This window comes from Vitis vinifera, chromosome 5, assembly GCF_030704535.1.
Source record: "Vitis vinifera cultivar Pinot Noir 40024 chromosome 5, ASM3070453v1".
In the NCBI taxonomy this organism is placed as follows: Eukaryota; Viridiplantae; Streptophyta; class Magnoliopsida; order Vitales; family Vitaceae; genus Vitis; species Vitis vinifera.
In genome coordinates this window covers 22439682-22454548 of record NC_081809.1, presented here as the reverse complement: position 1 = coordinate 22454548, position 14867 = coordinate 22439682, and the positions used below count along the sequence as shown (strand labels likewise).

Here is a 14867-nt window from a genome sequence, read left to right as displayed (position 1 = left end):
GCAGTTAGTTTACTCTGGTTTGCATTTCTATCATGTAATACCATGCATTCAACCTCGGTCTAATTATATGGCTCACAATCAAGGATATTTCAGAATTGTTTATTTACTTTATTTTTTATTTTATTTTATTTTTTGTGGCAGTTAATTGGAATGTGTTTGTATTAATCGATAGGCTTCTTGTTCGCATGACCTATTGTTGCAAATGCTTGTTAAGAAGCATTTATGACTAATGATGCAGGGAATTTTTGTTTTGTTCTGGTTTGGTGGTCTTATCATTGCCTTGGAAGAGTCATTTCATAGGATCACAACTTTGCTTGTTTTGTTTTCTTTGGTTGGCAATGGGTTGAAAATCTAGTATGGGGAGGAATTTTGGTGGAGGGTCCTATTCTTTTGCTTTCTTTACCCTGTCTTTATCTCTTTTATAGGGATACAGACAAAGCCCATCTCTCATGTTATTTATTTATTTATTGATAGACAACAAGAACATGTATTGTCTCTCATGTTATTTTTCTTTCTTGATTCCCTCTTTTGGAGCCTATGGTTTTAAATTTTACATGGACATGGGCCTTATTTTAAGTTCATTATATTAGTATAAATAATATTAATTAATTTTTATAATTGTTTGGACCACCTTGTGAATAAAACGGTTTTTGTTCAAATTAATTAATCTCTTGTCCTAAATTATCGATCAAGTTTTTACATTCAATTTTTGTAATAATGTTATTTTAGTAAGTTTCTATGTAATTTTATATTTCAATTAAATTATTTAGTCCTGTAAGATTCGTACTTAATTTTGAAAATAAAGATAAATAATTAATGTAAGAAAATCCATTGCGATTTGAAGAAACTCTAAGGGTCAATATTGTATTTAAGATTGAATTAATTTATTTACTTTACTTTTTCTTTATTGTGTTTTTTCATGCTATTTTTATTTTTACCTTTTTATGTTTTTAGGCATATGTATAATAATTTTGAAGATATTTTTTTATATGTCATACCAAACTAGTACCTTCTTTCTAATGAAAATTACATTGCAAATTGAAATGAATTTATATGTAAGTGTAAAGAAAAGAAACTTCTACTTATGTAATTGATAGAGGTCACAAATACTCATAGGAAACTTTGCTAAAGGTTTCAGGTTTAAATCCTCTTAAATTTTTGAATGTGACTCATATAAAATAATATGGTTTTGAGATGTATTTTTTTATTTTTTTTAAACCAACTAATTGAGGTCTTTAACCTAATCATTCGCATCAGCAACGAAGCCTACTTAAATGACCAATGAAACCTTCATTCAAAGAGATGTTACTGTAATGGATAAATTGTTAGTGCTATTGCATGAAATTTGAAATTCATCCATTTATAATACCTTTTAAAAGGGAGAAAAAGTAAATTAAAACAATTATGTAACATATCTTTCAAATTGCTATGACAGCATTAATTGGAGATTTCTCATGAAAGTTATGGTCAAAATGGGTTTTGGGTCGCGGTGGTTGGAGTGGATTTGGTGGTGCATCTCTACCGCCAAATTTTCAGTCATGATCAATGGGGTGCCAGCTGGTTTTTTCTCGAACTCTAAGGGGCTAAGACAAGGAGATCCTATCTCCCCGTATCTCTTTGTGCTGGGGATGGAAGTTCTTAGTATTCTAATTAGAAGGGCGGTTGATGGGGGTTTCTTATCAGGCTGCAACATTAAGGGGAGAGGGGAAGAGGAGATGATAGTGTCTCACCTGCTCTTTGCGGATGACACAATTATCTTTTGTGAAGCTAATAAAGAGCAAGTGTCCGCTCTAAGCTGGGTGTTGGCTTGGTTTGAGGCGGCTTCCAGCCTTAGAATCAATCTTGATAAAAGTGTCCTAATTCCGGTGGGTGAGGTGGAGGATATTGAGGAGCTGGCTGTGGAACTTGGCTATAAAATAGGAATGCTGCCCACTGTGTACTTAGGGCTGCCCCTTGGAGCTCATCACAAAGCGGTTTCCATTTGGGATGGGGTGGAAGAGAGAATGAGGAAGAGATTAGCCCAATGGAAAAGACAGTATATTTCAAAGGGAGGGTGTATCACCTTAATCAAGTGTACGATGGCCAGCATTCCCATATACACTATGTCCCTTTTTCGAATGCCGAAGAGTGTTGTAAAAAGACTCGAAAAAATACAAAGAGACTTTCTTTGGGGAGGGGGCAGCTTGGAGAGGAAGGTCCACTTAATTAATTGGGAGGTGGTGTGTACTAGCAAGGAAAAGTGTGGCCTTGGCATGAGGAGGATTGACTCCTTGAACAAAGCACTGTTGGGTAAATGGGTTTGGAGATTTGCTGTGGAAAAGGATAATCTTTGGAGGTTAATGATCGGGGTGAAGTATGGTCAGGAAGAGTTTGGGTGGAAAACTAAAGAAGGCCGGGGAACCTACGGAGTAGGGGTATGGAAGGAGATCATGAAGGAAGCTAAATGGTGTTGGGAGAATATTAAGTTCAAGGTAGGGAAAGGGACTAGAATAAAATTCTGGTCGGATCAGTGGTGTGGGAATGAGAGGCTGTCCCATGCTTTTCCACAGCTTTATGAGATGGCGGTCAACAAGAATGCAACGGTAAATGAGATGTGGGACCATAGCAATGGTCCAGGTGGCTGGAATCTCAGATTTCATAGAGACTTCAATGACTGGGAGATGGACATGATTAGAGGATTGCTTATTAGGCTCAGGGACGTCAAGCTCTCTTCAGAGGAGGACGGGGTGCTTTGGAAAGTGGGGGGCCATGGGAAGTATGGGGTGAAGGAGGCCTATAACGGGCTGGTTGTTATCAATGCTTGCGACTTTCCGCATAGAGGCGTTTGGGTGAACAAGGTCCCTACCAAAGTGGCTTTTTTTGCTTGGGAAGCAGCGTGGGGGAAAATTCTCACCTTGGATAGGCTGCAAAAAAGGGGCTGGCAGTTCCCTAACCGTTGTTTTTTGTGTGGTTGTGAGGAGGAGAGGGTAAATCACATTCTTCTTCACTGTACAGTGGTAAGGGCCTTATGGGATATCGTTTTTGCCCTTGTGGGGGTTCATTGGGTGTTCCCAGAGATGGTGAAGGAGGCTTTATTCAGTTGGAGGGGCCCCTTTGTGAGGAAAAAGAGGAAAAAAATTTGGAATTCTATCCCGTTGTGTATTTTTTGGACGGTATGGAAGGAAAGAAATAGGTTAGCATTCAAGGGAGGGGTGTTAAATATACAGAAACTCAAAAATTCTTTTGTTTGTACCTTGTGGAGTTGGGCTAGGGTGTATATTGGAGAGGAGTCCTCTTCACTCGTAGGTTTTTTTGAGTGGCTAGCGACCACTTAAGGGAGGGTAAGGGTCTTTGTTTTTGTGCTCTCGTTTTGAGGCAGATTTGTATACGTCCTGTATACTTGGTGGCCTTTGCCCTTTAATATATTTGCGATATTTATCAAAAAAAAAAAAAAATCTTTCAAATTGCTATTGGAGCTTAATTAAAGAGCTTTTATACTTTCATTTAAGTTCTTGCAATAGAATGGGTTATCATTAAAATAGGGCCTTTAATCTTTTACTATTTGATAACATCTAGATTAAAAATAGAAAAATTAACCATGATAATAATAAAGTAAAAAAAGAGAGGCTTTTTTTAAGTAGGCCTTAGGCAACTATTTGGTTGCTTAAAAGGGTGAGCTGGCCCTGTCATGCACTCATATTTGTTACATGTGTATCTTTTTAGATGTTTTCTGCTGTAATTTTATAGCCTAATTAAAATGTACATTTTATTGACAGGAGTTGTCAACTTCCAAAATTTCCTCAAAATTCTCCATGTCCAAGTCAATCTCTAGAAGATATCAAGACTTGTCTTCTGGTTACAGGCCTGTTCGTGTTGACTGGAAAGATCTTGATAAATGCAGTGTTTGCCACATGGATGAGGTGATAAGCTAGTTTTTTTTTTCCATTGTTTAATAACTGACATTCTGTCCTTTGTTCTAGAATATGGTTATCTTTCTTCATCTTCTATGTATACATTTTCTTTATTCATCCTATTATAAATAGACCAGAGGGTAGAAAGATGTATACACTCCACTTCTTTCCCATTTTATGAGTGAAAAAAAAACTGTGAATTAAAGAGCCCTAGCAAGACTTGCTAGATCCATGTGAATTATGTTCACTATCTATATGGATATGAGGGAATTATTCCATTGTTCACTTCTAGTGATGGAATCAATGCACAAAGTAAAAAATGGAATGTGACCAAACACCATTTAGTCCAATAAATGTATTAGTAATTAAAATAACTTTTTTTTTTTTTAGGTAACTGATTTTTGTCCTTTCCTTTTTTTCCCTTTGTTTGTCCCTGCTGGGACTCAAATCTGGGGAAGATAAATATACAATGTGATACGTATGATTTGAGTAATATGAAAAAGATTATGATAATAGGGAATTGGGAAACATAGATGCAAAATTTAGAGATCTATTTGAACATTCTCCTTTTGGCCATTTATATCATAGTTACCTATTATAAATATTACATCAATATTGTTCAGTTGTTCCAGGTTCATGTCCTGATGGGGACAAAAAATTTACCTACCAATAAAAAAAAAAAAATTCTTTTCTTGTCATTCAAGTGCTATGATTTTGCCTTTTCTGACAATTGAGTGCTAATTGATGTTATTTCTTCAGGAGTATGAGAACAATCTGTTTCTTCAGTGCGACAAATGCAGAATGATGGTATGGGCTCTTCTGATGGTTCTTCCAGTCCCTTTTATTTGTAGCATATGCATTCATTGGCATTGCATTACTGCAGTGATTGGTTTGGATTGTGTGCAACTTGGTCTTGCTGTCTTTTTGTTGCATATGCATTTATTGGTATCACATTCCTGCAGTGATTGGTTTAAACTACATACAACTTGGTCTGGTCAACCCAACCCAATGCAACCTGTGTCAGGTGTTGCCAAGAATTTCTATTAATTGGATTGGGTTTGGATAAACTTTTCCAAACTGAAATCAACTTGGGTTGGGTCGAAGCAAGCGTGTTGAGCAACTCAAGCCTAATATGTATCCAATTAATAGTTCTTTTTAGTTGTTCCTTTAGTTTTCTCTTCAAATGTGAGCCCAAGCAATGCTGCCTCTAATATATATGGTATATCATGTCTGTGTCTGTGTGTGTATTTAAAATTAGCCTTTTTTCTCTCTCTCAAATCTGAGCTCAAACAACAGCCAACCACTAGTCCATTCATGTCTCGCAAGTCCCAACTCCCTTCCATTCTCCTCCATATAATAAATCTAACTTCCTCCCATTCTCCCCTCTCTCATCGATAATTTTGAAAGGCACATGGTGCACATAAAGCACAAAGGTGGTGTGCGCTTGAGTGAAGTGACACACAACTTGCACCTAGAGCCGAAACACCTTTAAAAACTATGCTCTCATCAATCATAGATTATTGGATACTCTCTCTCCCCTTATTTCAAAAAAAAAAAAAAAAAAAACTTAAATTCTTGTTGTTTTGTTTGTTTATTTCTTTTGATATTGGCTATGAACTTTGGTAGTATGATGAAAGTTGGATTTTTGATGTTATGTTATGGTATTTGAAAAATCTATGGGTTTGGTGAATCCATAGTTATTGAGATTGATTTTGTGATGTGGGTGTTCTAGTATTGAGAGAACCCTAATTTGATAAAATGATGTTAGGTTTTGCTAATCTCAAGCAATTCTGGATGTGAGGCGACTTGTATATTTGCTTATTTCATTTTATTATCTCTCAAAATTTGGCTTCTTTTACCTAGTGTTAGTTTGTCCTTTGAATAGGTTGTTCAGAGCTGATGAGGGGGAAATAGTGCTATCAAAGGCAATAGTTTGGGTTGCCTAGGCCACCCTGCTTGGCGGGTAGATAAAAGTCGCCTCTTAAAGGCCTAGGCAAGATGACTTCAAAGAGGTGATGCCTAGGCGGTCGCCTTGGGATAAGGTGTAAAACATAGAGACGGTCGCCTTTGACCATGGGTAAAGATTAAACATACTTAGATTGTAATTTAATTCAATCTAACATTAGATATAACAAAGTATAAGATGAAATATTATATTATTGATCATAGTGATAATGAGATGAAGGGTTATCAATCTAGTCTTGATGGAAGTGATAACGATTTTGATTTCAATGATGACCATGATGATAATGCCCAAAGCTTCTCTAGGATGTTCATTCTCTTATTTTGTTTTTTTATTTTGATTTTTAGATTTCTGGAAAATCAGAATATGCATTTGGACATGATGAATTTCTCTAAAAAAAATATGATGTTTCTTATGATGTGTGGTATAATATTTGACACTCTAAATAATTATTACTATTTTGTTAATTTTATAAGATACATGAGGGATGAAAAATTAATAATGTTGATTGTTGAAGACGGCGCTTATATTGGTTAAGTATCGAAAAGGTAAAATATATGTATATTTTTATCGATTTACTGTAGTTAGACTGTTGCATTGTTTTTCATCTTTTGCCTTGGGCTAAAAGGAGTCCTATAGCCTTGACATCGCCTTTTGCTTTTGACAACATTGGGGGGAAAATTGTGCATGGTGGGCCAACCCGATCCAACTTGATTATAGTCTGATACCAACCTGTACCTGAGCTACTGGAGCCCTAAACCAAACTCAGAAATATGGGCTTGGGTTCAAAATCTAGGTTTAGATATCAGATTGGTTCCTGCCTAGTTACTGCTTTGGTTTGAGCATCAAAGTTTGTTTTATTAACTGTTGGTCATCTTACTTCCTCATTTGTGCTGATGTTTGAAATAATACTTCTCTGGTTCTTTTTTTGTTTCTCGATATGTATTTTTTCATTGTAGGAAATTGTTGTATTTTACCCTTTCCAGTTAGTTGTATGATTTATCAATACTAATAGTTTCTCAGGTTCATGCTAGATGCTATGGGGAATTAGAACCTGTTGATGGGGTGCTATGGTTATGCAAATTATGTGGCCCAGGGGCTCCTGATTCCCCCCCTCCTTGCTGCCTCTGTCCTGTTACCGGTATTTTGATGCCATAAGAACTTATTTTGATGTAGAAGCAAAGATTATGCATCATTGAAACTGTGAATTGACTTTTCTTTAGGTGGGGCCATGAAGCCTACAACTGATGGACGCTGGGCTCATCTGGCTTGTGCCATCTGGATACCTGGTTGGTGATTATATATTGATTTGTTTTGATTTATTTGATTTTATACTCTAAATTATTTAACTTATCTCCAGAAACTTGCTTATCCGATATCAAAACCATGGAGCCCATTGATGGACTGAGTAGAATCAATAAGGTATTTCACTTGGTTGTTTTATTTATATTCTCTATTGTAGTGATTGATGTTTTCTTGAGCATATTTTTCTTTTCAAATAAAATTTCATTACCTTAAGTTGGTAAATAGATATTATAATCATTGTTTGAATTTTTGGAATCATAGTAAATCAAGTTTCTCCATGGTTTAGCCAATTGCTGTTTTTTAATTTGTAAACATATCTGCTGCATCTTATTTATTTATTTTTTATTTGTACACAGGACCGATGGAAGCTTCTATGTAGCATCTGTGGTGTTTCTTATGGGGCTTGCATCCAAGTAAGCTCCCTATATCTTTTCTTGATTGAGAACTGAAAATAGCAATTAGTGTCTAAGGAAGCATATACAAAAGAGGATGAGATTGTGGTCTACAGAAAAGGAGATTGTGGAACTCATTTATCCCATATGCCAATCTGGTAGTATCCATCTAAAAAGATTAGGATGTTCCATTCTCTATTCACATTTTCCAATAGCAAGGAATGTGCAACCTGCAGGATTTCACTTTGCACTCTCCTGCTAAAATCTCAGAAGCTGATAACTCTATGTAGGACAACAGGATCATTTTTTTTATATAGAAGGGAAATTGGCTAAGAAAAGAATTAGGTGAAAAGAGAAGGAGAAATTAGATGAGTAATTATGAGAGAATAAAAAGAGAGAAAAAGACACAAGTTTTCTGCATATTTGACAAAATAAATAATTATCTATATTGTCATAATTAGATATGGAATTAGAGATACTAATCATAAAGGAAATGCAATTTTAATTCTAGTTGAACTACTGAAGTAATAATAATTAAAAGTAAATTAAAAAGCTAATTTTAATAAGAATAGAAATCTTAATTCTAAGGCAAATAGAAATCCTTCTCATCTCCTATGAACTGATTTGTCTTGATCCCCATCACTACAATTGTATAGATGAATCCTCTAAGGCACCGAGCAACCTATTACTCACCCGTCAAACCAGACGATCTGTGCCAAAAAACTTAAGTCAATGTTATTAGAGGTTTTAACACACTGATCCAAATTTCATTTTTTGGTATGTAGTCCTTTACTTGATAAGGGAACATCAGACAATAGCCTCTAAAGAGTTGAGTGCATCTCCCTACTTTTTTTTTTTATGGTTAAGATTTATGGACTTTGAAATTGGAACATGGAAATTGAAATTTCAAGGATATGTTAACTCATAGATGAGATATTAATATGCCTCACATATTGCAACTTTAGCTACAAAAGTTATGCAATGTGCATCTAGAGCTGCATGATTTCTTTATGATAATAGGAAGATGGAAATGATTGCTTCTTAATGCAAAATTTTATATTTTAATGTAGAAACTATGCTTAATTTATTTTGAACAATTTTAAATAGGTTTTTTAAATAAGGGGTAAAAGAAGTCAAAATTGAATATCAAAATTGCAAGACATTTATGGCAAAGTTTTTTGAAGTGGAGAAAAAGGCTTTCCAAGTAAAGTTTGAAGGCTCCAATGGGGGAACCTGGATCTCAATAACAGAAAGAAGTCAAGGTTTTGTTGTTTCGATAGGTTTTGGAGAGGAGTTGGATTGGTTGTCAGAGCATTTGAAGAAAGCTGTGGAGTTGGAGGCTTCCAGGGGTTTTATTTGAAAGATTAGGGGCACGACTAGGACTCATTTGATGAAGATTTGTTTCAATAGTAGAGGGAGATTTATGAAAATTATAGAATTTGTTACAAAGAGGAAACCTTTAGTTCTAGTTGTTCCTGAGGGTGTTAAAGGCAATGGGTGGGAAGCCCTTAGGAAGGTGATTTCTTCAATGCAAGACTTGTTTGATCAAGCTGTAAGAGCCTTGAAGGAGACGATTGAAGATTCTCAAGTGAGTAAGAGCATTTACAGAGGAGGTTGGTCCTATGCAGATGTGGTTGCAGAGGAAGGACCTAGGAATGGAGCTTTGTTGCTAGTTGGAAAATGGGCCAGAGGTGTAATTTGTGAAAGTAAAGGAAAAGTTCAAGATTGGCTTTATGTAGGAAAAGCTATTGCGAAAATGATGGGTATGAAAGGAATGGTGTCTGTAATCCCTATTTCCGCTTACAAGGGGTGCTTTTTCGTGGATTCTGCAAGGAGAGCTAATTGGTTTCAAGATCAGGGGAGTTTAACAGTGAGAGGAGGGCTTGTTTTTCTGAGGAGATGGTCGTTGAGAGAAAATACGGTTGTATTCGGAAAATTTAGAAGGGTTTGGTTAGAACTAAGAGGCCTTCCTTTTCATTTGTGGGACGAGGTTCAGTTGAGATACATTTTGCAAAAGTGGGGGAAGCTAACGAAGGTGGCATGGGACTCTCTGAAGCTTGTAAACTTGTCAAAGGTTAAGTTGTGGGTGGAAATGCTTCCAAATGTCGTGCTATTCGTGCTGCTAGAGGTGGAAGATGGGGCCTGGTCATTCATGGTTGCAGTTTCAGTCATCGGAGAAGTTGAAGGAGAGGACCTTCTTAGGTCTGAGTCAACTCGTAGCAAGGACGAGTTGATGTTAGTGGAAGGTTGCGTCTCTCAAAGGCCAAAGAATGCTGCGGGGCGACGTGCTACTACTAGGGACAATGAGTGCTACAACTGGAGGCCTCTTTATTGTTCCCGTTCTCGTTCTTTAGTTTCAAATTTGGCGGAGAAAGGCTGGGGAGGGAGTCTCTTGGGCCCAGCGGTGGGAAGCGTTATCGGGCCAACAAAGCTAGATGCCTTGTTTAAAGCCCGATCTGTTAGGGCCCAGTTTGTGGCGAAGAGTTTTGGGCCTCTTGCTGGTCCAACCCACAAAACAAAAGCAGGATTTTCTAATGGCGGCCATGTAGTGCCTTCATCCTCAAAGTTCCAGTGCTCAAGATCCTCCACAAAGGAGGTAATGTCGATTGCTCACTCTCAAGAGTCATCAAAGATAAAAGGCCCCTCAGTCTTTGCAAGGCGCAAAGCAAAAAGCTGGCCTTCGAGCCTAAAGGTGTTGTCTTTTGCACCGAAACGTAACCTAGATGGGGGTGGTTCAGCGGAAGCAAATCTAGCCATTTTTAGGTGCATTTTAGTCTCCAATAAGGGCGTTCTTTCTCCTGTTCCAGAGATTTCCCAAGATATCACCGGGGGGACAAAGGGAGACGAAGGGATTTCGCGTTGCAGTTTGGTTAACAAGGTGTGTCTTCCTTTCTCAGCTTCCTCTGAGCAGGGTCATCCTTTGGTTAGGGCTTTTGTTCCAAAATCTCTTCCCGTCTCCTTTGTTTCTGCTGTTACCTTTTTTCGGTGCCAACCCTTTTTTTCGATTCCGCTGGAGTCAAACTTTGCTTCTCAAGTTGTTTCCTTTTCGAATTCTCCTGGTGTTGAGCTTAGCCGTCGTGTTGGCGTGCCCTTTTCTGAAGGTGTGGCGTTCCTCTTAGAAGTCTCTAACCGAAATTTTAAAGACCGTCCGTTCCTTAGGGAATCACTTAGTAGCCTAGAGGAGCTTTGCATCTCAGGTAAGGTTTCATCCCCAGAGCCAGAACCTCCCACCCTCCCGTTGGAAGGTTTTCAGATTGAGGGCCTCATGCCTAGGAAGATAGTCAAGGTTCAGTCGGTTTTGGAGAGTTTGAGGATTAGAATTGTCAGAGATAATGGAAAAGGTGTGGCAGTAGAGAGTAGGAGTACTCCTTCTGCAGGCAATGTCTATTTCAGAAGGAAGAGAAAAAATGATTGCGGAACCAGGGAGAGGCTTAGGTTTGGTTGCAGCTTGTGTTGGGTTTTTTTGTTTACATGAAGATCTTAAGTTGGAATACAAGAGGATTAGGTTCCAAGAAGAAAAGGAGGATTGTCAGAAGGTTTTTAAGTTCTCAAAATCCAGATGTTGTGATGCTTCAGGAAACAAAGAGAGAAACTTGGGATAAGAGGTTTGTGAGTAGTGTTTGGAAAGGTAGAAGCATGGAGTGGGCTACTCTTCCTGCTTGTGGAGCTTCAAGGGGGATTGTGATTATGTGGGATTCAAATAAGTTCAAGTGTACAGAGAAGGTGTTAGGATCTTTCTCTGTATTTGTGAAGTTGAACTCTTGTGGGGAAGGGTCTTTTTGGTTAACTTCAGTGTATGGCCTGAATAAGCCTTTGTGGAGGAAGGACTTTTGGTTGGAGCTTCAAGACCTATATGGTCTAACTTTCCCAATGTGGTGTGTAGGAGGGGATTTTAATGTAATCAGGAGGATTTCTGAGAAATTGGGTGATTCTAGGTTAACATTCAACATGAGGTGTTTTGACGAGTTTATAAGGGAGAGTCGTTTGTTGGATCCCCTTCTAAGAAATGCAGCTTTTACTTGGTCAAACATGCAAGTTGCTCCTATTTGCAAGAGGTTGGATAGGTTTTTGTTTTCTTCTGAGTGGGATTCCTTTTTCTCTCAAAGTCTTCAAGAGGCGCTTCCTAGATGGACCTTAGATCATAGCCCATTTTGTTTGGAAACTAATCCTTTAAAATAGGGTCCGACTCCTTTCAGGTTTGAGAATATGTGGTTGCTTCATCTTGAGTTTAAGGAGAAATTTAGTGATTAGTGGCAAGAGTGTACGGTTGAAGGTTGGGAAGGTCACAAGTTCATGAAGAAATTAAAGTTTGTTAAATCAAAGTTGAAAGATTGGAATAAAGTGACCTTTGGAGATTTAAGAGAGAAGAAAAAGTTCATTCTTTCGGACTTAGGTAGAATTGATCTAATTGAACAAGAAGGGAATTTGAATCTTGATTTGGTATCAAAAAGGACCTTAAGAAGAAGGGAGTTAGAGGATTTGTTATTAAAGGAAGAGGTTCATTGGAGACAAAAATCTAGGGTCAAGTGGATTAAAGAAGGGGATTGCAATTCTAAGTTCTTTCATAGAATGGCCAATGGAAGGCGAAGCAGGAAGTTCATTAAGTCTCTGATTTCTGAGAGGGGGGTGACTTTAAGCAACATTGAGGTTATCTCTGAGGAGATTGTAAATTTCTTTGGGAAACTCTATTCCAAATCCAAAGGTGCTTCTTGGAGGGTTGAAGGGTTAGATTGGGTCACTATTTCTGGAGAGAGTACGGTTTGGCTGGACAAACCTTTTTCTGAAGAGGAGGTACGACTGATAGTTTTCCAATTGAAGCCCTTGGTCCTGATGATTTTACTATTGCAGTATATCAAGAGTGTTGGGATGTGATCAAAGAGGATCTCATGAGGGTGTTTCTTGAGTTCCACACCAATGGGATAATAAATCAAAGTACAAATGTGACCTTCATTGCTATGGTGCCTAAGAAAAGCCAAACTTTTAAAATCTTAGATTATAGACCTATTAGCTTGGTTACAAGTTTATATAAGATAATTGCTAAGGTCTTATCAGGGCGTTTACGCAAAATCCTCCATGAAACAATCTTTGGCTCTCAAGGAGCCTTTGTTGAAGGGAGACACATTTTGGATGTTGTATTGATAGTCAATGAAGTGGTGGATGAGAAAAGAAGGTTAGGGGAGGAAGGGGCATAGTTTTAAAAGGCTCAAGGCGCACCAAGGCGCAAAGAAGTCCTGGAGCTTGAGGCGCAAGGCGCACCTAAGGCATGGGCTTTAGTGAAGTGAGATGTACCCTAATTTACATATATATTTTTATATAATATAATCAAATTTAACATTCATTTATTTGTCCTAAACACATAAATCATCAAATATCATCCAAAACTTCAATTTAATCAACAAAAAACATAAAAATAAAGAACTCCAAGCATAAAAACAAATCCAAATCCATATTGCTAATAGCCTAATACATATCCAAATCCAAAGTTTCCAAACTAAAAGGTCCAAAACATGAAATTTGTCCACAATTCAAAAACATCATTAAAAAAACACTTAAATAACAAATTTGTCCACAACAAGCAATCATCACCCCTCCTTTAAATCAACAAAATCATCATCATCATCATTTCCATCACCACATTTGTAGCCTTCCCCATTTTCTTCATCTGTTGAATCAACCATGTCTCCATCTTCATCTTCATCTATTAGTGAATGAGAAGGCAACGTTCTAGAACTTGAAGCTATCCCCCTCGTTGGTGGTATTATGCTTGAGCTTGCTCTAGCTCTAGCTCTAGTATCAAACCTGGCCTCCTCAGCTCTAGTAGCTCTAGTAACATCACCCCATGTCAAATTATCATCATCAAATACAAAATCATCTTGTGCACCTCCATGAGAATCCTCATCTTCCATTTTTCCTATCAACCATTCATTGCTATCATCTATATCTTTCAAAGAAATTGGGTCAATGGTGTTACGTTCATTGTATCTTCTCTTCAAGGCTCGATTATACTTAATGTATACCAAATCATTCAAGCCTTTATGATCTAACCTATTTCTCCTCTTGCTATGAATCCGCAAAAATTCATAAACTCATGAATATATTTTAAAGTTTTAACTTTTAAGTTACATTCAAGACTCTATTAGACTATTACTTGTAATTATTTTGGTCACTTACATTTTCAAAGATGCTCCAATTCCGTTCACAACTTGATGCATTGCATGTTAAGTTGAGGACTTTCATTGCAAACCTTTGCCAATTTGGAGCTGAAGCTCCATGCAGCCCACCATTCAGCTGTAGTATAAATATTAATAATTTAGTGAAACAATTCACCTATTTTAGCAAAAATACAATCTAATCATTTAAATAAACAAAACTAAATAACTAACCTAATGCTCTAGTCTTTCTTGTCCTAACAACTAACTCATTCCCGAATAGTCCTTGAGCATTTGTGAACAAACACACTTCAGCCACAACTTTTTCTTGCTTAGCAGGGTCTCTTGTTAAGATGCATTTATACAAATCACTCATAATCTCTGCATCATGCTCTATTTCTGGTTTATCATAGAAGAATTCTGGGTTCAAAAAGCACCCTGCTGCATGGAAAGGCCAATGAAGCTGAATCTCTCACCTCTTATTAATGATGTTGAAGATTTCTTTGTACTTTTCTTCATTTCCATTAAAACTTTTCACAATTGTAAAGTAGTTTGAGAGGGGTAATAATAAAAATGGGTGAGAGAGAGCGAGAGAGAGAGAGTGTACGCGGCAGCGAGCGAGTTCGTGAGGAAGGAAAAAGGCGAGATTATGCCGGCGAGGGAGATGAAGATAAAGAGGGGAATCGAAGGAGGCGAAGGGGGTGCAGGTTCGCAGTCGAATCCAAGATGTTTGAGCTGGAGCTTTTAGAGAGAAGAGGAAAACCCCAAATATTTATAGAGGAAAGCAAAGGGGGAGTCTCGTCTTGGGTCAGAATGGGAGTGGAGAGCTTAAGGCTTCTAATGGAGGGCCTAAACCACTGCATAAGGGAGGAGAAGGAAGAACGATGGGTGAAGGAGTGGAAGGAACAGGGGAGATCCTTCTCTTTGCTGCGAAGTGTAAATAAAGCGGGATGTTTCCTCAGGCTAGGGGTAACGGATTTGGAACAAAAACAATACCGGATCTACATCCCAAAAGGTAGAGGAGAAAAAACGGGATGGTCTGCAATGGCGGAAAATCTACAGGTTCTGCGTAGGTCAATCGATAGAAAGAACCAAATGCAAGAAGGAAAGGTAGGGGAAAACATGGATCTGAAGAGAACTTTTGCGGAAGTGGTGAAGAAACCGATCT

The 14867-nt window shown here is 37.7% G+C and overlaps 1 protein-coding gene across 7 annotated transcripts in view; it reads left to right on the top strand.

Moving 5' to 3' along the window:
* LOC100263501 (histone H3-lysine(4) N-trimethyltransferase ATX1) overlaps positions 1–14867 on the top strand; it is a 59720-nt gene that overhangs the window by 21453 nt on the left and 23400 nt on the right. For all 7 annotated transcript variants that reach the window (XR_785874.3, XR_009465751.1, XR_785872.3 and 4 more), the window contains exons 11-16: positions 3756–3899; positions 4650–4697; positions 6877–6994; positions 7077–7142; positions 7214–7275; positions 7515–7571. Coding sequence is in view for 3 of the 7 variants with exons in the window: in XM_019220006.2 (XP_019075551.1) it covers positions 3756–3899; positions 4650–4697; positions 6877–6994; positions 7077–7142; positions 7214–7275; positions 7515–7571 (495 nt within the window). In the remaining 4 variants the exon portion in view is untranslated. The remainder of the gene's footprint in view (positions 1–3755; positions 3900–4649; positions 4698–6876; positions 6995–7076; positions 7143–7213; positions 7276–7514; positions 7572–14867) is intronic.